The sequence below is a fragment of the Grampus griseus genome (assembly GCF_964374135.1).
Source record: "Grampus griseus genome assembly, chromosome: 3".
In the NCBI taxonomy this organism is placed as follows: Eukaryota; Metazoa; Chordata; class Mammalia; order Artiodactyla; family Delphinidae; genus Grampus; species Grampus griseus.
Window position 1 is genome coordinate 131,678,975 of NC_139019.1, and position 21,589 is coordinate 131,700,563.

The 21,589-nt window shown below is 41.5% G+C and overlaps 1 protein-coding gene across 3 annotated transcripts in view; it reads left to right on the top strand.

Annotated features, from left to right (window-relative positions):
- Positions 1 to 21,589, top strand: part of SGCD (sarcoglycan delta) — a 410,168-nt gene that overhangs the window by 248,305 nt on the left and 140,274 nt on the right. For all 3 annotated transcript variants that reach the window (XM_082652258.1, XM_082652259.1, XM_082652260.1), the window contains 2 exons: positions 14,361 to 14,448; positions 20,768 to 20,887. In XM_082652258.1, the coding sequence (XP_082508384.1) occupies positions 14,361 to 14,448; positions 20,768 to 20,887 (208 nt within the window). The remainder of the gene's footprint in view (positions 1 to 14,360; positions 14,449 to 20,767; positions 20,888 to 21,589) is intronic.

The following is a 21,589-nucleotide window of genomic DNA, read 5'->3' on the forward strand; positions in this document are numbered from 1 at the left end:
ATACAGCAAAGGCTCTGGATTACCTCCTACACTGCCGTTACAATTTCTAGCCCTGTGTTGGGCGCATAAAAGGGTAACCAGTTGAGCTCTGACCTTGGCTTCCTCAGCCTAGCAGGTATAAAACATCTGCCCCTTTACGCATCCCCAAAGCAATCTCTGCAATAGCTATACTCCCTCAGAATTGAGTTCAGGTTACAATAGGTCCCTTTGGGCTCTTTGGTTGGAATGTGGAAGAAGTCGTTCTTAGCCAAGGTATCCCAGTTAACCCTCAGATCTGACCTTACCCCCAAAGAGGAAAATGTATCATTTTCTTTTCTCCTATGGAGATAGCTACATTTCAGGAACCTTGAGTAGCAAATTCAATTAATTCATAATTTTATGCCTCCTGCTAACTTGTTTATTGTATATGTAATTAGAACCCCTTCCCTCCACCAGCCTTTGGACACACCCACACACATACCCATACACACAGACCAGAAGAACCACTGACTTTTCCTGAGAAGTTTTGTTCAATTCTTTGTAACCTTCAAACTATGAGAAATTTAACTTGAGATGTTACCTTTAAGTTAACGACTGCATTATATGTCTCCCTCTCACAGGCTCCCCAATGATGATTTCTAGAGAAAGTAGAAAGCAAAAATTAAGCTGCCAGAAAGAATCAACTTGAAAATGCACAGATTTCTGTGTGAGTTTTGTCAGCTGAGATAGTTTGTGAACATTCTTCTAAAGGAGCTTTTAGTATTCATTGCGGATGTGCAGTGGAACTTAAAAGACAGGATGGAGGGTGGAAAGAAAGGCCAACTCTACACCTCAGTGTATCCGACTCTGAAGCAGTTCATACTTAGCATGTCCCAAGCTGAGCTCTTAAGTCCCCAACCTCCCTCCTACCAGACTCTCCCCTCAAATATTCTCTCTCTCCCCCACTGTTCTCTGTCTCAGTAAATGGCCTACAACCTCTCCAGTTGCCAAGAAACATAAGAGCCATCCTGGACTCTTCCCCTTCCTTGTTACCAGCCTCAATCAGTCACCAATTCTAAGATATATATGTTTAACCTTTCTGCTCATCTTCCCTACTCCCACTGCAGTTCTAGCTGCCATCCTTTCTCACCTGGATGACAGCAGTAGTTTCTCACCTGGTTTCTCCCATCAAGCGTTGCCTCTTTCTTGTCAGTCCTCACAAGGTAGCCAGAGTGACCATGTTTAGATGAAAATCAGCTCCAGTTACTGCGCTGCTTAAAACCCTTTGATGACTTCCCACTTCTGGAGAAAGTCCAGTATCGTTTAAATGGCATCTAAGAGCAAAGAAGGAAGACGGATCTATCAGATATTTAGATGTACCATAGACCATAGAAATAGAAGAGTACAGTATTGATGCCAGAACAGACAGATGGTAGAACAGACTAGAAGGCTCTGACACAGACTCGTGTGTATTTGGAGAGTAATATAGGATAGTGGCGGCACCACGTATTGGCAGGGAAAATAACAATCTCTTGGTAGAGAGCGTTAAGGAAAATGACTTCCATTTGTATTCCCACCTAAACTGTATACAAAAGTAGATTCCAACGGCAATGAAGACTTAGTATGAGAAGTGAAACTCAAATGTGAGTAGAAAAGAATATGAAAAAAGAACTAAGGCAGGAAAGGATTTCTTTATGAAACCCCAAGGAACCATCCTTAAGGAGAAACAAATGAGTTTTCTTACATCAAAGTCAAACATTCCCATTTATCAGAGGACAGCATGGGCTGAGTTAGCAAAGCTGATGGCAGACTCGAGGGACATGTTTTTCCCTCTCCTCGTTGATCTTTAAGCTCCATCTACATTTTCCTTTCTCTCTGTCCCTTAAATATACCAAGCTCCCTCCTGCCTCAGGGCCGGTATACATGTCTGTCACTGTCTGAAAAGTTCTTTCTCCTCTGGTTTAGTTAATTCCCATTCACACCTATGATCTCAGCCAAAATGCCTCTCCCTTAGGAAGACCTTTGTTGACTGCTCAGATTAGGACAGGTTTTCCTTGCGCGTGTGCTCATTTCAACTTCTACTTCCTGTTCATTGTACTCGTTGTAATCGCAATTATATAATCTTTTACGGAACTCTTAACTTCATGTCCATCCTCCCTACTAGGGGTGGTAAGCTCCAGGAGAGCAGAGGCTACCTGCTCAGTACATAGCACAGTGCTTTATGCCTAGAAGATATCTTTAAAATGTTAATGGAATGAACAAATGACAATTGAAAGAGGGCATATTCCATACCACGTGCCAGATGGGTGCTACAAGCCCGGGGAATGGGCTTAATTTAACCCTTAGGTCAGCAAGAATTGGGGATAACGATGTGTGCCCCTGCTTCTGCCTGTTGTGTGAAGTCTCAACATCTCAACTCTCATTTGTATCACCTACGGTTCCTTGCACTCAGTAGGTGGTGAACAAGTATTTGTTGACTACAGGTCTATACTGCCTCCTCCCAGCACTCTCAGTTTTCTGTGTTTACACTATCACATCAGCCATGCTTAATGGCTTGCCTTTTGAAAACTTTCTTTGAGAGTTGATGTCAGCCTTCATTTATTTACTTCTTTTGTTGACAACTCTCACTCTCAGTTGACTCTTAATTTGATCTGAGTATTCAGTTATTCAGCAAATATTGATTGAAAGCCTAGTGAGTGTGCCAGGAATGTGCCAGACACTAGGAAAGCTGGCAGTCCCCTTCCAGATTTTTTTTTTAATATTTATTTATTTATTTGGCTGTGTCAGGTCTTAGTTGTGGCGCGTGGGCTTAGTTGCTCCGCGGCATGCAGGATCTTCCCGGACCAGGGCTCGAATCCGTGTCCCCTGCATTGGCGGTGGGCGGATTCTTAACCACTGTGCCACCAGGGAAGCCCTTTGTCATGTTTTTAAAAGTATCAATTCAGAGACAACTAAAGCATCCTATTTAAAATAATAATGGTAATGGAGACATTGGATGCCTGCTGAGGATAAGCTTACAAACTACCTTTTGGGATGATTTTAATGACAAATACGAGTTTGTGTCGGTTTGATTTTTCTAGTCATATCAAGAGTTACTATTAGAAGTAGACTCACAGACATAGAGAACAGACTTGTGGTTGCCAAGGGGGCAGGGGGGAGGGAAGGATTGGAAGTTTAGGGTTAGCAGATGCAAACTGATATATATAGAAGAGGTAAACAATAAGGTCCTACTGTATATCACAGCGAACTATATTCAATATCTTGTGGTAAACCATAATGGAAAAGAGTATAGAAAAGAATGTATGTGTATGTATAACTGAATCACTTTGCTGTGCAGCAGAAATTAACACAACATTGTAAATCAACTATACTTCAACTTTAGTGAACATTGATCACTACAGCCAGTACATTGTGATTCCTACCACAAAGAAGCTGGCGACTTCTGATTACCCTATTTTCTGTAAGCTGACCAGGGGAGAATGACAGCGTATAAAGAGCCGTGCATAGAGAACTGGCTGGGAGAGGCCCGTGCACTCTTGTTTATTTTAGTATTCCTAAAGATAGAATCCCATGGAAATAAATTTGTTTAGGGGAGAATTTTCTAGTAACATGATCCACCCCAGAGTGAAATCACATGTCCATGATGTATTAAGCTTCCTGCCTTCGCAGAGATGAGTGCCTTTCTGAGGTCTCTTCCTAAAGTTCTAGATCTTGGAATTTGGCAGCCTAATATAGCTTTCCAAAAAAACACTAAAAAAATTTTTTGAAAGGTTTAAATATACAGACAAGTTGTAAAGATCATGCAGAGCATTCTTGTATATCTCGTAGCCAGTCTTCTCTATTACTAGTGTAGAACATTGGTATGGTACTTTTGTCACAGTTGATGAACCAATACTGACACATTATTACTAACTAAAATATATCCTTTTTTCAGATTTTTCTTAGTTTTTATGTAATGTCCTTTTACTATCCAAGGATCTCATCCAGGATACCACATTATGTTTATTTGTCATGTTTCTTTAGGTTCTACTTGGCTGTGACAGTTTCTCAGACTCTCCTTGGTTTTGAAGCCCTTACCATTTTGAGGAGTACTGGTCAGATGTTTTGCAAAATGACCCTCAATTAAGATTTGTCTGATGTTTTTCTCATAATTAGATGAGGGTAATGGGTTTTTAAGAGGAAGACCACAGAGGTACAGTGTCCCTGTCTTCACATTTTTCAAGGGTGTATACTAGCAACATGACTTATCACTGTTAATGTTGGCCTTCGTCACCTGGCTGAAGGGGTGTTTGTCAGATTTCTCCACTGTGATGTTCCTATTCCCTATTTCATGCTGTATTCTTCAAAAGGAAGTCACTATGTGCAATCCATCTTTAAGGAGTAGAGAATTAACTATGAAAATTGTTTGGAATTCTTCTACATAGGAGATTTATTTTTTTCTGTTCCATTTATCTATTTAATCATTTATGTATATCAGAATGGACTCATGGATATTTATTTTATGTCTTGGGTTATAATTTAGTGCTACAGTATTTATCTTGTTGTTCACATTGTTCCAGCTTGGCCATTGGGAGCTCTTTAAGTTTGTCTCCTGTGTCCCTTTGACATGCTCCCCCATAATTGTGGGGTGTTTTTCTGTTTGTTTTTTATTTGTTTTTACCACAAAATGTTCCAGGCACATCTTTCATATTTCTTGCCCCTGTCCTAGAATCAGTTGTTTTCCAAGAAGCCCTCCTGCTATAGGTTTTGTCTGTTTCCTTGTTATAGTTTATGTAGCATTTTAGTAGCCACTGTGCTAGGCCCTTGACATATACTGTCTTTTTTAATTCTCATATCAACACGATTAGGTAGCCTTTAACTTCATTTTGTAAATATAGAAAGTGAGTCTCAAAGAGTATAAATGATTTACCCAACACCACACAGTTACTAAAAGTAGAGTTATGATTCAAGCCCAAATCTGACTCCAAAGCTCACACTCTAAACTGTTACTCCACAGGCCAGGCTCCCCTGTGTTCTCAGTCAGCATTAGGTGGATACTATGCTATTGTGAATTGCTGTGCCTTTTTGTTAGGAGGATAAGGCAGAAGCCAGCAAAATTCTCTGGTGGCAAGATGGCTCAGGATTCCAGCCCTGCTGATCCCTTCCTTCTCTGAGCTTCATTCCCACTGAGAGTTGAAAGCCTTCCCTGAATGTGGAAGTTGTTTATGTGCTGTCTTGGGGTTTTCTCTTGTTATCTACATTCCCAGATCAGACTCTTAGCTCCTCAGAGGGCAAAGAAAATATATGAAGATAAGTAACTTCAGAACAGGCTGTGTTGATGTGGCTGGCATCAAAAGCAAATATTAAAATCTGTGCCCTTCATACCGGGAGAGCATAGATCTTGATGGAAGGAATGTTGCATTGTTGTCATGGTTATTTTCCATTGACTCAGTCTCCTGCTGGTCAAGGAGCTACTCCAACACAAAGGTCGTACCTTTCCTATTCTCCAGGGCCAAGGACAATATATAACATGTTCTAGACACTCAGTATATACAAAATGCGTAAGAGAAGCTCTTGGGTCCTGGACTAGACACTATTTGCTCTTGAATTACACACAAGTTTAACCTGCTTTTTCCACTTAGGAAGGCAGAAGTAAGAGGTGGCTCTAGAGATAGACAGATTGATGGCAGTGAAAAATGATAAGTCTGCTTCATTCAGAAACCCCATTCAAAAAGACAGTAAATGGAAAAGAAAACTGAAAAGGAATAAACTTACATGGTCATAGAGAAAGAGAAAAAACGATGGAAAGGGCTGATGGAAAGTGGGTCGATGAGAGGGGGCTGACCTGGCAGAGCTGGAATCTACAAATGTGCAGTGAAGGAAGCAAAATAAATAAATAAATAGAGTGAGAGAGGATCCATGATACAGAGCCCTGGAAAGGCTCTGGAAATAGATGTCCCTGATGAATTGAGAGCCAGTGTCCAGAATGAATGGAACAGGGTTACTTATGCACAAAGCACTTGAGACACAGTGCCTAGGGCCAACAACAGTCATGATGCACTCTGGAGTGAGGCTGACATAAAGGACTGGTTGGAAGATCTGCATAAATACCAGTTAAACTCAGCATCTATACCCAGATCCCATCCCCAATTGACCCAGCTAGGAAGTACCTCTTCCCAGCCTAGCAGAAGATAGGAGGATTGTTATCTACAAAGTTAAACCATCCAGAAGTATTGAAAAGCCTTCTCTAAATAGAAAGGAGGCAAAAATCTGTAGGAGAGAGAAAATTGCAACTGGAAAATAAATCACTTAAATGAGTCAGTACATAGATTTTAAAAAAATTTTGTGTGTGAAAGTGATAATTAACTGTTTTGATGATTAACTGTTTTGATTAACTGATTTGCTGTTCATTAACAGTGAACAGCAAAAGGATAAACATGAAGTTGTTAAAGAGGAAATAAAAATCATAAAATGCTGGGGAGGGTAGTAAGAAAATGTAGATATTTTAAAAAATGTGTTTGAGCCTATATTACTATCAGTCTAAAGCAAGTAAATATAATAATGGGTTAACATACTTGAAAAACAAAACTACAAATCAAAAACATACAACAGATTCACAAAAACTAGAAAGAAGAGAACTCAAGTATAATACAGAAGAAAACCATCAAACCACAAAAGGAAAAACAAAAAGAAAGGAACAAAGAAGAAATACAAAATCAACTGGAAAACTGGGTTCGAAATGGCAGTAAACACATACCTATCAATAATTATCTTAAATGTCAATGGACTAGATGCTCCTATCAAAAGACATAAAGTGGCAGATTGGATAATAATATTCTGTCTACAAGAGACCCACTTTAGGGCAAAGGACACACGTAGATTGAAAGTGAAGGGATGGAAGAAGATATTTCATGCAAATGGAAATGACAAGAAAGCAGGGGTAACAATACTCATATCAGACAAAATAGACTTTAAAACAAAGACCATAAAGATAAAGATGGACACTATATAATGATAAAAGGATCAATATGAGAATAGGGTATTACAGTCATTGACATATAGCACCCACTATAGGAGCACCTAAATACATAAAACAAATACTAACAAGCATGAAGGGAGAAATTGATGGGAACACAAAAATAGTAGGAGACTTTAACAGCCCACTCACATCTATGGAGAGATGTTCTAGACAGAAAATCAGTAAGGCAACAGAGATCCTAAGTGACACAATGAAACAGTTAGACTTAATTAATATTTTCAGGACATTATATCAAAAAAAAGCACCCCACAATACATATTCTTTTCAAATGCATATGGAACGTTCTCTACTATAGATCACATACTAGGACAAAAAACAAGCCTCAAAAAATTGAAGAGGAGAGAAATTATTTCAAGCATCTTTTCTGACCACAGTGGCATGAAACTACAAATCAACCATAGAAAAAGAAATGAGGAAAAAAAAAGATTATTTAGAGACTAAACAACATGCTACTGAAAAACCAGTGGGTCAATGATGAAATTCAAAGAGGAAATTAAAAAATACCTTGAGGCAAATGACAATAAAAACACAACCAAACAAAAATCTGTGGGTTGCAGCAAAAGCAGTACTACGAGGGAAGTTCATAGTGATACAGGCCTTCTTCAAAAAGCAAGAAGAATCTCAAACAACCTAAACAACCACCTAAAAGAATTAAAAAAAAGAAGAACAAACAAAACCTAAAGTCAGTAGAAGGAAGGAAATGATAAAGATCAAAGAGAAAATAAATAAAATAGAGATTTAAAAAAATAGAAAAAAATCAATAAAACCAAGAGCTGATTTTTTGAAAGGGTAAACAAAATCAACAAACCTCTGGCCAGCCTCACCAAGAAGAAAACAGAGAGAACCCAAATAAACAAAATAGGAAATGAAAGAGGAGAAATAACTAATAACACAGAAATACAACAACAAAAACCTGTAAGAGAATACTATGATCAATTTTATGCCAACAAATTTGACAACCTAGAAGAAATGGGCAAGTTTCTAGAAACATACAGTCCACCGAAACTAAACAAAGAAGAAATAGACTGATCACTAGAAGTGAAATAGAATTTGTCATTAAAAACAAAAAAACTCCCTGAAAACAAAAGTCCAGAACCAGATGGCTTCACTGGGGAAGAACTTACACCGTTCCTTCTCAAACTCTTCCAAAAGATTGAAGAAGAGGAAGTACTCCCAAAGTCATTCTATGAAGCCATCACCCTAATATCAAAACCAGGCAAAGACGCTACAAAAAAGAAAATCACAGGCAAATATCTTTGATGAACGTGTTGGGTTGGCCGAAACGTTCGTTCAGATTATTCCATAGAATGTTATGGAAAAACCTGAACGAACGTTTTGGCCAACCCAATGAATGCAAAAATTCTCAACAAAGTATTAGCAACAAAATCCAACATCACATAAAAAAGCTCATACAGCACAGTCAAGTTGGATTCATCCCAGGGTCACAAGGATAGTTCAACCTATGCAAATCAATCAGTGTGACACATTACATCAACAAATGAAAAGACAAAAATCACCTGATCATCTCAATAGGTACAGGAAAAGCATTTGACAAAATTCAGTATTCATTCATGATAAAAACTCTTACCAAAGTGGGTATAGAGGGAACGTAGCTCAACATAATAAAAGCTATTTATGACAAACCCACAGCCAACATAATACTCAGTGGTGAAAAGCGGAAAGCCTTCATGCTGAAATCTGGAACATGATAAGGATGCCCACTCTCACTGCTTCTATTCAACACAGTATTACAAGTCCTAGACCCAGCAGTCAGGCAAGAAAAAGAAACAAAATGTATTCATTTTATTTATAGTGAGGTGGATGGACCTAGAGTCTGTCATACAGAGTGAAGTGTCAGAAAGAGAAAAACAGATACCATATGCTAACACATATATATAGAATCTAAAAAAAATAAAATGGTTCTGAAGAACCTAAGGGCAGGACAGGAATAAAGATGCAGACTTAGAGAATGGACTTGAGGACACGGGGAGAGGGAAGAGTAAGCTGGGACGAAGTGAGAGAGTGGCATGGACATATATACACTACCAAACGTAAAATAGATAGCTAGTGGGAAGCAGCCGCATAGCACAGGGAGATCAGCTCAGTGCTTTGTGACCAGCTGGCAGGGTGGGATAGGGAGGGTGGGAGGGAGACGCAAGAGGGGGTAGATATGGGGATATATGTATATGTATAGCTGATTCACTTTGTTATAAAACAGAAACTAACACACCATTGTAAAGCAATTATACTCCAATAAAGATGTTAAAAAAATAAAATGTAAAATTGTCAGTATATGCAGATGATGTGATACTATATATATAGAAAACCCTAAAGACTCCACACAGAAACTACTAGAACTGATAGACGAATTTAGCATGGTAGCAGGATACAAGATTAACATACAGAAATCTGTTGCATTTCTTTGCACTAACAATGAAATGTCAGAAAGAGTTTAGAGAGTTTAGGAGTTTAGAGAATTCCTCTCTGATGAAACTAGCCCACAGTTACTGACTGCCCACAGATACTGACATTTAGAGGTTTTCCATTGAATTAGCCAGTTCCCCAATTCCCTGTGGCAAGATTTACTCTTCCAGAAACCCAGAGTTTCCAAAGAGCATTTTTATTTCGTCTAAGAGAGGGTAGTGTGTCAGTCAAACATAGAAGGGATGGTATAAAATGAAGTTTCAAAAAATAAGAAAATTACAAGTACTGTAGTCAAATTTTTTTTAAAACTCAGCAGAAATATTGGAACTTAAAGCTGAGGTTATTTCCCAGAATATAGAACCTAAAGAAAAAGGATTCAACATCAGGAGGAAAAAAACAAAAGTAGAAAATAAAGCATTTTTTTTAAATGAAGCATTTATTGACTCTACGAAAAGAAAAAAGAAGTGTACAAGAAAGAAAAAGGAAATGTAATCAAAGAACATGACTTTGCTCAGCTGTGGACAGTATTATGCATAATCATAATAATGTAGATTCTGAATATTGATTTGACCAAAATTGCATGGAAGAGTCCATACCATTGGAGAAATTCAGTGGATAACGTCTAAAGTTGATAGATAAGTGATAGCACAGAAGTATATTTTGGGCCATGGGGAGGGAAGTACCTGAAGGAGAATCTTGGCAAGTTGAAAGCTCTTGCTTTCAAGGTGGTGAGAGGTATGAACCACTGCTCTTCAATATAAGCTTTGTAGTATTTGATGTTTATATGGACTGCCTTCATATGAGAACAAATAATACATTTCAAAAAATCAGATACACTAATTTTAAAATGTCAGCATGATGGAGCCATTTAGTGTTCAAATAGCCACATGCATACAGTAGTCCCTGGAAAGCATTGTGGGATAAATAACGTTCATTGCAGTGGTCTTGCGTCATCAAGAAAATGTGTGATTCTGTTCTGCATGTTCTGCTCTAGAGAAACAGATACGATGGGGGTTCTTCTCCATCCAAATGCCGCATGCTTTAGTTGTTTGGGGAGAGTCCTGATGTGGAGTGTCCTAATCTCCCAAAGTGGGAGAAATGGTGTGTGTCCCCCTTCCTCATGTCCCAAGCAGCCTCACCCCGTGTCCAGGAGAATCTGGGCTGATTGGCCACAGACTGACTTGCTGCGGTCCAGAGCTCTGATAACCATGATCAAACACCCTCGGGTTTGCCAGACTCCTTCCTTTCCGCCAGGCGGGGCTGAGCCTCCCTCGGGTTCCCCATAAGCCCCTTGTCCTTGGATGGTTGCCTTGAAGTCATTTAGTGAAAGTCACTGGCCCCAGAGCAGGCTGTCCTGTGGCAGAAATTAACCTCCCCAGGCCCAGAGGCTGCAGTGGTGAGTGGGAGGGAGACAGGAAAGAGAAGCAGCTGAGAGAGCAGAATTTAGCCTCTCATCATAAAGTGTTTCCCCTACTGGTTCTGATACCACAGAGACTGCAGAGGATGCTTCGCTTGGCTGCTGCTTCCTGGTTTAACCTCAGTAAAGCGAGCCAGAGAGCCAAATAAAATGGCCCTGACCCAGCTGAGTCAGAGTTTGTTAACTGGTGGTTTGTGCTTTTTTCCTGGTGATCTTTCTGTTTTCAGGTACTGTATATGGGAGGGTTATAGCAAGATGTCCCAGGCTAGAATGAGGCTCTTTGTTTAAACCCTCATGTAGCAAAGACTGTTTCCCAGCGTGTTAAGCATCACAGACCAATTAATGCTGTATGTTAATCTTTTGATCTAGCAATAAAAGGCAATGGCTGGCTTTATTTTATCTCTTGCTACAAACCTTGATCAAAGCTGTAGAGGTTTTTTTTTTTTCCTCAATAGAATTTTGTGAATATTAAGGGCAGGCAGATACGTTTGAAGATACTGGGATTTGAAAGATAATAGTGAACCGGCCACTAAAGGGAGATCCTTTGAAATCTGGAGACAGAATATTGGATGTAGAGGATACCCCTGACTTAGTTCACAGATAGGTTATAAGGAATAGGTAATACAAAGAAAGGTCAGCCTTTTCCTCCTCCATCCTTTCCCCCTCCCCCCTCCTCTTCCTCTCTTTCCCCCCTCCCTCTTCCTGCCTCTGTCACTAACCTGCCCTGTCTGCCCCCTCCCCTAACCCTACCAACTACAGAGGACTTAACTGTGTGCCTGGAACACAGTTCATTTCCTAGAGAATTTAATAATTTTAATAAGATGTGTCTTTTAATAATTTAATAATAATATGTGCAACATCACATATCAAGAAACTGAGGCTTACAGCACTTAAGTTACTTGCCCAAAGCCACCCAACTGGGAGGTGGTGGAGTGGAGCTCGGAAACTAGGTAGCTTGACTCCAGGGCTCCTACTGTGTGCGTGGCTCATAGAGAGGCTCAGTTATGTTAGCCCTGAGCTGCTGCTGCTATCGATGTTGCAGAGAATGAACCACAGAATGATGAAGTGATTTGCTCAAGGTCGCACACTGGTCAGTGGCCATGGAGTTTATCCAGTTGTCTGATTCCGGGTCACCCCTCTCTCTGCAGTGCCAGGTTGCTCAATATATGAAGAGTTAGTGCTTTAACTTCTAGAAACCTATATCCTCCTAGGCAGGTTCCAGGTTCTGAATTCTCACATTGCTTGAATTGTTTGTAAGTTTGAAGTAGCACAGTTAAGCCCTGCCAGAAGCAATGGCAAGGAAACTATTTTAGGTTAATATCTGTTTCCTAAGGGATGGGAAAAAAAAAAACTGTGTCAATATTAGATTCAATGTATTTCTTCTTCCCTGATCCAAGTAATAAGCAAAAAACAAAACAGAACTAAAAAAAACCTTTATTCATCAGGCAAAATTTTAATTTCAAGCTACGGGGGGGTGGGGGAGGGGCACAGTGAATCAGTGGTTGCCCAGATGTGGCAGAAGTTCTCTCTCTCCTCAACAGTAGGACAAGAGCTCTCACCCAAGGTTAACTGGTTTCTCAGGGCTTGAGCGGGTCAGTTATCCATTTTATCAGTTAACCTCGGGTGAGAGGGACCACGGCTCTAGACCATCAGTGTGTGGAAAACGCCTTGGTGGTGGCCTCCCCATCCGTCTTCTCCGCTCGTGAAAACTACCTCAGACCTTGGCCCGAGCTGCCTGTCAGCACAGCTCTGCCACTCCACCGTCTGCAGGCCCTGGGCTGGGCCCATGAATCACCTGTTTTCGAAGAAAAAAGACATAAGACAGTCAGCCCACAACCGTCCTCGTTTTCTCATTCCATCTTCGGAAAAGCCTATCTACATTCTGTTCCAGGTTCAGCTCAGCACGATCTTCCCCTTTGCGTCTCACTCCACAGCCTTAAGCCAGGGACAGTCTCACCCTTCAGGAAAGTTCCTGCACACTGCTGCTGTCTTATCACCCTTACGGTCCTCTGCCTGGTATTGTAGGTGTGTGTGCTGCGTCATTGTCCCCACTGGAATGTAAGACTTTGAAGGTGAAGAGGGTCTTTCCTATCTTCATTTTCCTGACAACTCGTGGCGCAATGGTTTTTCTGTATTTGGGACTCAATTCATAGTGGTTTAACTGAATTTTCAGGCAGGTACATGCCATGTGGTAATGAGGGTTTGGAAAGACAAGGATGACTACCTACATTCTTCTTCCTAATAACCATCTGGTTACTGACACGTTTTGTCAGAGATTCGTCCTTTTGTTTATGGCTTTAGTTTACTCCAAGAAGGGAAGAATGTCTAAGCTGGGGGTTGGCAGAATATGGCCTATGGGCTACATCCAGCCCTCTGCCTGTTCTCATCTGGCCAGTGAACCGAGATAGTTTCTACATTTCTAAATGTTTGGTGGGGGAAAGACAGGGGGAGGAAGAGTAATATTTTATGACAAAATAAGATTATATTAAGTTTAAAATGATATGAAATCAAAATGTCATTATCCACGAAGGAAGGTTTACTGGAATACAGCCCTAGCTGTTTGTCTGCATATTGTCTATGGCTCATTTGCACTAAAGCAGAAGATTTGAATAGTTAACACACAGATGATATGTCCCACAAAACCTAAAATATTTATTATCAGGCCCTTTATAGAAAAGGTGTGCCAGCCTGTGTTCTGAGTCATTCTCAGAAATGTCTGCCACCATGTGGAAGGGGGATCAGGTGCCCTTTTTGATTAAAGGGAGATGGGTTGAAGGCACAGGATGCCTGGAGGAAAAGAAATCTGGAGAAAGAAAAGGAAGAAAGGGGAGGCAGAGGCCACCTTGGAGATGCTGGATCCTCCTGGGGTTTGTATCCATGCGTGGCAAACATTCTACAAAAAGATTTCCATGTTTCTGAGGAGCACCTGGACTGTCACAGCCAGTGGACCTGCTGGAGGGGGAAACCTGGAGTGTTTTCCACAAGCATTTTCCTCTCCACTAAGAACTCTGCATAGTTCTTTGGAGAAATTGTGAACTAGAAAGGGTGAGAGTAGGAGATTATCATTCACTCCTGATCATTCCGTGTACCAGAGCTAACTAACATCTACAGTAAGATCTAAAGGGCTCTGTGTCCTTGTTGTCTTTGATTCAACAAACGTGTGTGTGTGTGTGTGTGTGTGTGTGTGTGTGTGTGTGTGTGTATGAAATCTCTTTGGAGTGTGTCTGTCTATCTGTGTGTCTCTTTGGGGAAAATCCATTCTGATTGAATGCCAATTAATTATCATGTATGTGGGGATCGTTAAACATTTAGAATTTTCAGAGAAAGATACATCAATTAGAACTTGGCTAAGATCAGCTCAGCCCCGTGGGGAGTGGGGATTACAGTTTTGTTTAGAAATCTGCTGCCACCGTATATAAAATATATAAACAGTAAGACCTACTGTATAGCACAGAGAACTATACTCAATATCTTGTAATAACCTATAATGAAAAAAAAAATCTGCTGCCATTTTCATATGTTTCTCTAATTTTCTTATTACAGGGTAACGCCCTGTACTTCAAATCTGCCAGAAATGTTACAGTGAACATCCTCAACGAACAGACTAAAGTCCTAACTCAGCTGATAACAGGTAAGAAAAGAAAGAACTTAGCAGTGTCTGGTCCACGGTAAGCGCTCAAAAAACATACAATGGAAGGTTGAATGAAACACCACGTGATGTATCTAAAGAAGGGAAAGTCTGCTCGCACAATTTACAGTGTCGGAAAAGAGAACAAAGCATGTGTTCCCTGATGCTACTCAAGGGCAGAGTCTCATCCTATACACACATTTAACTTATGCAAATCTGATGATCCTCGTTTAGGGGGTGGGGAAAAAGAATAAACTATTTTTCATGTAGCATGGCCCCTAAACACTAGCTGCTCAACCACAGGAAAGCTCTCTGCTCCAGTGCCAGAGGAAAAGCTGGCTGTGTCGTATTAACTGGAAGCGAGCACAGTATACACAGAACCATGCACATCGTACTTTATGGGCTGTAAAAGGGATTTGTAATGATAGTTTGAATCCATGCCATATTTGCCGAACGTGCTGACTTTGAACCTAGCTCAATTGCGAGATGCAGATGTACCCCGACTGAATATGTTTGTGTAGTTCCTTTTCATAGCGCAGATCTGCTCCTAACAGCCGTGGAAAACACCCAGTGGGGTTTAAGCTGCACAGTGCTGAAATTTAAACAAGAGTTGGTTATTCACCATAATGACTCTAATGATGAACATGGGCCTCATGGTCGCGGTAACACGCTGGGTGGTATGACCGGTGCCCCCTCTGTAGGTTATGAGCAGCGTTGAACTGCATTGTTACACTTGCAGGCAGAAGATGCCATTTGTTTGGCTTCAGGGCTGAAAGAAATGTATACAGATGGACATTTCGAGAAGCCAGTTGCCCAAATGTCCTGAAACATTACTGGCACTAAAACATCTGGAGCCCCACTAATCCCAATGCCACGGGGAGGCAGATGCCTTTGTGCCCAGAGTCTCGCTGGGGAAAGAGCCTCACTCTCCCGCCACCAGATGTGTACGTCTGGAGAGCCACAGCTGGTGGGTGACCTGGACTGGCTCCCACTGGAGGAACAGCTGTGGCAGAGCCCGTAATCCATAAAATTGCTCTTCCAGCGCGCGCCCAGCTCAGCGGCCTCACTGCTCTAACATGTGGCCCACAGTCACGATGCTAAATAATTAAATAAACAGCTTCAGTAAGCAATGATTTAAGCAGTGTGCGTGAAAATTGCCTCCAGGAGGGAAATAAATCCGACCTCCAGCTCCCAGATTCCCGCGTTCAAAAGGGACCTATTTAGCCTGATCATTTGATCATTTGCCATCTATTTGCAGTGGGAGATTTGGCTGACTTGAGAGATTTTGTTTTGATAAAGCTGGAACCGGACGAATGACTGTTACTCAGGAAAAGAGTCTTTCTGTCCCCCTCCTTCTCCCCCCACCTCCTCCTTTTGCTTCTCTCTTCCGACTCACCCTTTTCTCCTCCTTCACCCCCTCTTCCTTCCCCCTCTCTCCATCTCCCTTTGTCTCCCTCTGCCTCCCCCTTCTCTCTCGCCTCTTTCCTCTTTCTCTCTCTCTTCCTCTTCTGTTGTTCTCTCCTCTCTACTGCCTCTCTGTTTCCCCATCTTCTTTCTGTCTCCCCTGACCAGGGCAGGCCCCTGGAGCTGAGACCCCATCCCTACCTCTTAAAGTAAGGCACAAGGTAGCTAATATTAAACGAGATGGGCAGAAAGCCATCCTAACACCAGCCGGCAGCAGCCTTTCAAGATGCCTTCTAGAGAGGATAGTACGTACGTTCAAATAGAATTCCCAGTACATACACCCATGCACGATCACCCCTAAAGTTTCCCTTCAGGGTTCTCCTTTTACATTGATGCACATGGTGGAAAGCACAGAGCAGTTCCAGGAGAAAGTATCCTCAGGCCCGGTACACTTAGTGGTGGACTTACCTGACAGCAAATCATTTTGCCTAAGCGGCCGGGTTTACTATGGCAGTCCTGAGGATTCAAGAGTTCTCCTGCTTATTACCTAGTGATCATGTCTCAAAAGCCCAGAAGAAATTCCAGTGTTAGCGATTCAGGTAATCTTTTCACGGGAAACAATGTTTTAAATGATGGTTAAGTTCCCAGGCCAGGCGACACCGGCATACCTGACTCATGCTGCTGCTGATTTACTATCATCTCAGTAGTAGGTCCAAACAGGGAACCCTCTGACCTGCAAGGAGGAAAGTTGTAGAAGTCTTACACGACATCTAGCCAGAGTGGGGAAAGTCCCCAGGATCAAGGGAGTTGAGGAAAGAAATTAGACTGCACGGCCCCCAGGTCCTTCTAGCTCCCAGATTCATGGCATTGGCAGGCCTGGGAGATGGCCAGTGCATCCTGATGGAGATTAGATAAGGAGGTGCTTCACACGTACACTACTGTGCACAGAAAGGGATTAATTGAAGATTAGTTTCAGGTTACAAATAACGATCTTTTCCATCCTGGAGAGGAAGTTAGCTCACCAAGAGACCTCCTGAGCAAACGCAGGTCTCCAGCTCCATTTACATTTCTTTGTAGAATCGGTTTTTTTTTGTTTTTTTTTTTTAAAGATTTCATCATGTCCAAGGAGCTTTGGCAGCCCCAGGTGAAATCAACAAAAGGACAAGCCATCTGCACCATGGAGCCAGCAGTTGCTCTGTGGGGTTTTGGCTAAAACTACCAACTACCGAGCTTTATATACCCAAATGGTTCCGTCCCTGGTAAAGTCCATGTTGTATTCCCAGAAGCCTTGAAAAGCAAGATAACTTAATGGTGTCTTGTGTCCTCTGATGGCTGCAGTCTCTTCAGTACACGCTCCTGTATCTCACACACCATTCGTAAGTTCAGAGTAAACTTAGTTTACACACAGACCAGTGTTCTTGATGCCTCAGGGGTGTGTCTCATGGTATTTCCCAAGTCCATGAAAGCAAAGTCCAAGCATTTGTGTCCACAAGTCATACCGCCATATCTGACTAGATCCAGAGTGGGCACATTGTGCTCACCCCATGGCCATCCTGAGATCATTCATTCATTCCCTCATTCGTTCATTCATTCATTAGCACTAGACCTCCTGATCTCCAGTCTCCCCCCTAAAAAGAAAAGGTAACAACCTCAAAGCATTGCCAAGTAATACAGATTTTACTGAAGGTTTCTTGTGACCAAGAAGACAGCTACATCTTAGCCCTCCCTAAGCAACGTAATCCCAAGCCCTCACTGCACCTGTCTCTTCTTTCAGGATTTCTCTCTTCCTTGTCTCCAGCTTCCTAATCCCTTTCATCCTCCAAAAGTTCCTCTCCTAATTGCCCCAGCATCCTTTTCCTTTCTAGACAAATAAACATCCCTTTTCTGCTATGGAATGATTCCTAGGGCACAGTTCCAGATGCAGATCTGCCATTAGCTCGCTGGGTGACCTTGAGGGAGCCCTTGGCTTTGCTTTCACTTGTTCTCACGTACAGTGTGAAGGCAGTCAAAGAAGACAATGTCCAGGTCCCCCACCATTTGGAAATGTGTGCTCTGTCTGCTGTTTCCATCCCCCACTCATTAAAGAGCCTTTCCAGTGTGCTTCTTTTTGTCAGAGGGCCAGTGTGGATGTACTGGCAAGAGATCAGTTTTGCTGAATTGACATGATGATGCGAATGAGGGAAGTTCACTCAGAGATGGTCACCATTTGTTCATTTCAATGTGTTGTGACCATTACATTAGAAAAATGGCGATGGTTATGATCCCAATGGCGATGATAATCACAAGATCAGTCCCCTACATTTCACAACTCTTTTCTGCCTACAAATTTCTCTTTATAAACACAGTATAATTCAGTCCTTTTAACCTTTCTATGCGATAGATAGAATCGATGGTAGTAGCACAGTTTTGCAGATGCAGAAAATGAGGTTCAGAAAGATCAAATGATTTGCCCAAAGTCACATTACCAGAAAATGAGAGAGTTGGGACATAATTTTTGTCTTCTGATTCTTAGTGTGATAGCCTTGCCAAAGAGGAAAGCGGCCCCAGACATCCAGGGGCTGGCCGGGCTCTAGCAGCCAAGTGTTGGTGTTCTGTGTGGACATAAATAATTTCACAGAACATCAACACCAGACAAGGCCACTCATGGCCATGAAGGATGGAGAAAAAGCAAAAAGCAAACACCACCCTGATCATGTCTGAACATAGATGAAAAATAGAAACTTTTATCCAAACCACAGGAATCACCAGACTTCCCCCTCTCCCCCTATAATATGAATGACTACTGTTTGTTTATCCATTACAGTTTGGCGTTGCTCTGGTCTTCCCTACTCTAGATAAGATTTACTAAGATGCTAATCGTAAAATTACTCCCAGTACCTGACAGCATGTAATCCAGAATGAAACCTTGCTTCCTTAAACCCTGCCTCCGAATAACCTATTATAAGGCCAGATCCTGTAATAAGTTCTTTCTTCTTATTGAGAAGCCCTATGGTTCCCCATGGGTGTGTGTTCTCTCTCACGGCAATGAGTTGAAAACCCAACTTGTTCAACTCCAAGTGTGTTCCTAGTGATCTTTGCCTAGAAGGCACTGAGGGCCCTTTCACTACTACTTTTTACTAATAAGTGACACTGCCTTGAAAAATAACTAGAAGGAAACAAAAATGCTATACAGTCGGCCCTCCATATCCACGAGTTCCACATTCCTGTATTCAACCAACTACAGGTAGAAACATATGGGGGAAAAAATTCCAGAAAGATCCAAAAAGCAAAACTTGAATTTGTCCCATGCTGGCAACTGTTTACATAGTATTTATATTGTATTTGCAACTATTTACACAGCATACATTGTATTAGGTATCATAAGTAATTAGATAATTTAAAGTATACAGGAGGGGCTTCCCTGGTGGCGCAGTGGTTAAGAATCCACCTGCCAATGCAGGGGACACGGGTTCGAGCCCTGGTCCAGGAAGATCCCACATGCTGCGGAGCAGCTAAGCCCGTGTGCCACAACTACTGAGCCTGCACTCTAGACCCTGCGAGCCACAACTACTGAGCCTGAGTGTCACAACTACTGAAGCCCAAGCGCCTAGAGCCCGTGCTCCGCAACAAGAGAAGCCACCACAATGAGAAACCTGCACACCGCAGCGAAGAGTAGCCCCCGCTCGCCGCAACTAGAGACAGCCCGTGCGCATCAACAAGGACCCAATGCAGCCAAAAATAAATAAATAAATTAATTAATTAAATTTATAAAAATAAATAAAGTATACAGGAGAATATGCATAAGTTATATGCGAGTATCACACTGTTTTATGTAAGGGACTTGAACATCCATGGATTTCGATATCCGAGGGGTATCCTGGACCTAATCCCCCACAGATACTGAGGGACAGTTATATCAGAATCTCCTGGGCAGTTTTGGAAAAAATATAAGCTTTCTGGACTCTACCCTCAAATATTTTTCTATGTGAATTTCCAGTCCAAAAGATAAATTCCTTTTTGATCTCAGCTATTGTCATTGAGAATGATGACACCCCCAGGTTATTCTGATGCACTTCTGTGGTCTAGCTTTTTGGAGCCTTCTGAACTTCAGGTATTTAGGTAGCTCTATGTTGTTGTTGTTGTTGTTTTAAGAATTCTAACACTAACCTCTTCTACTTTTTCCATAATACCTAAAGCTCTCTGCAGTTTTCTGGTTGATTTATTAACACATGTTTAAATGTCTGTCTGTCTGTCTCTATCAGCAGGTAAGTGCTAAGGGATCAGGGACTTTGTCTTCCTTTTGCCGCTACTATAGCCTCAGCTTCAAGAAGAGTATCTGTTGTGATATGATAAAACCTCTAAAATTTATTTTTTATTGAATGAAATTCTATCATGAAAGATTCAGTAACTTTCAAGGCAATTAATAACAAGATATTATAGCCTCTTCTGTCAAGAAATGACTTATATACTTGTCTGGTGTCAAATGCAGCCAGCGGGTCAAGGGTAGAAAGAGTGAGGCAGATTTCAGCTGAATTTAAAGGTGCCCTTTAAATTTAAAAGGTGCCCTTTAAACAGTAGGGCTGGCCAAAGATATGCCGGTCCTTCAAGAGGTGGTGAGTATTTTGTGCTTTCATAAATGCAAGCCAAAATCTACAAGTATTTGAAAGTAATTTGCTGGTTAGCTGAGGGAAATCTCACTCAAGCATTAGTTTGGAGGAAGGACAGAATGGTTTTTAAAATCCTAGCTGGAGAGCGTATGATTAAAAGTAATTGACAAGACATGGCTAGAGTCATGCGGCTAATTGTCACAGCTAGCTTCTGAAAACCAATCCATTTACATTAAAGTCCAATACAATCTTGTCAGATGTATCTGTTCTGCGAAAAGCTCTTTATAATGGAATGCAACGGAACTAACGTATTCCCTCTCTCCCCCTTCTAGGGCCAAAAGCTGTAGAAGCTTATGGCAACAAGTTCGAGGTAAAGACAGTTTCTGGAAAATTGCTCTTCTCTGCAGATAGCAATGAAGTGGTAGTAGGAGCTGAGAGGTTAAGAGTTTTAGGTAAGTAAACTTCAGTCATTGAACTGGTTTAATGCTACTGTGTACATTTTCGAGGAAAAGTTAAATGGTGTCTATAAGAGTGATTTTGGCTAATTACCTGTAAAGGTAATTTTACTCTCTCAAAGCAAGGATGATGAACCTCCCAGGCCCCACCTTAAAAGTTTCTCAAATCGTGAGTCTTTGTGGCACGTCCGCCATCATCAAGCTTCAGGTGGCGATGTGTGCTCATACCAAGAAATGTACTAATCCTCACAGGTTGGCAGTCCTGCAGTAAGCAGTCAAGACTTGTATACGTTGTTACAGTGATTACTAAACCTGGCTGTAAATTAAGAATCATGTAGGGAACTTCTGAAAAGTTCAGGTTCACGGATCCAAGCATGACTTAACTGAATTAGAAGTTCTTTTGTAAGGACCCAAGGATTTATTTGTAAAAACAGGAATTTCTCTGTTGCTTCCACTATTGGAATCATTGAATTTGGCTGGACACCGAAATGGTCTAGCAGGGTGGTTTAAGAGTTCTGGTACTGGAGCTAACTTAGCTTTTCATCCGGCTCTGTCACCTACTAGCTGTGTGATTTTAGACAAATTACCAACATCACTGAACCAGTTTCCTTTCCTGCTCGATTGGGCTAAGAACACCTACCTCCTCTAGTTCTCCCTAGGGCTCAATCAGATTGTGTTAGGTCATGTTATACACACTTA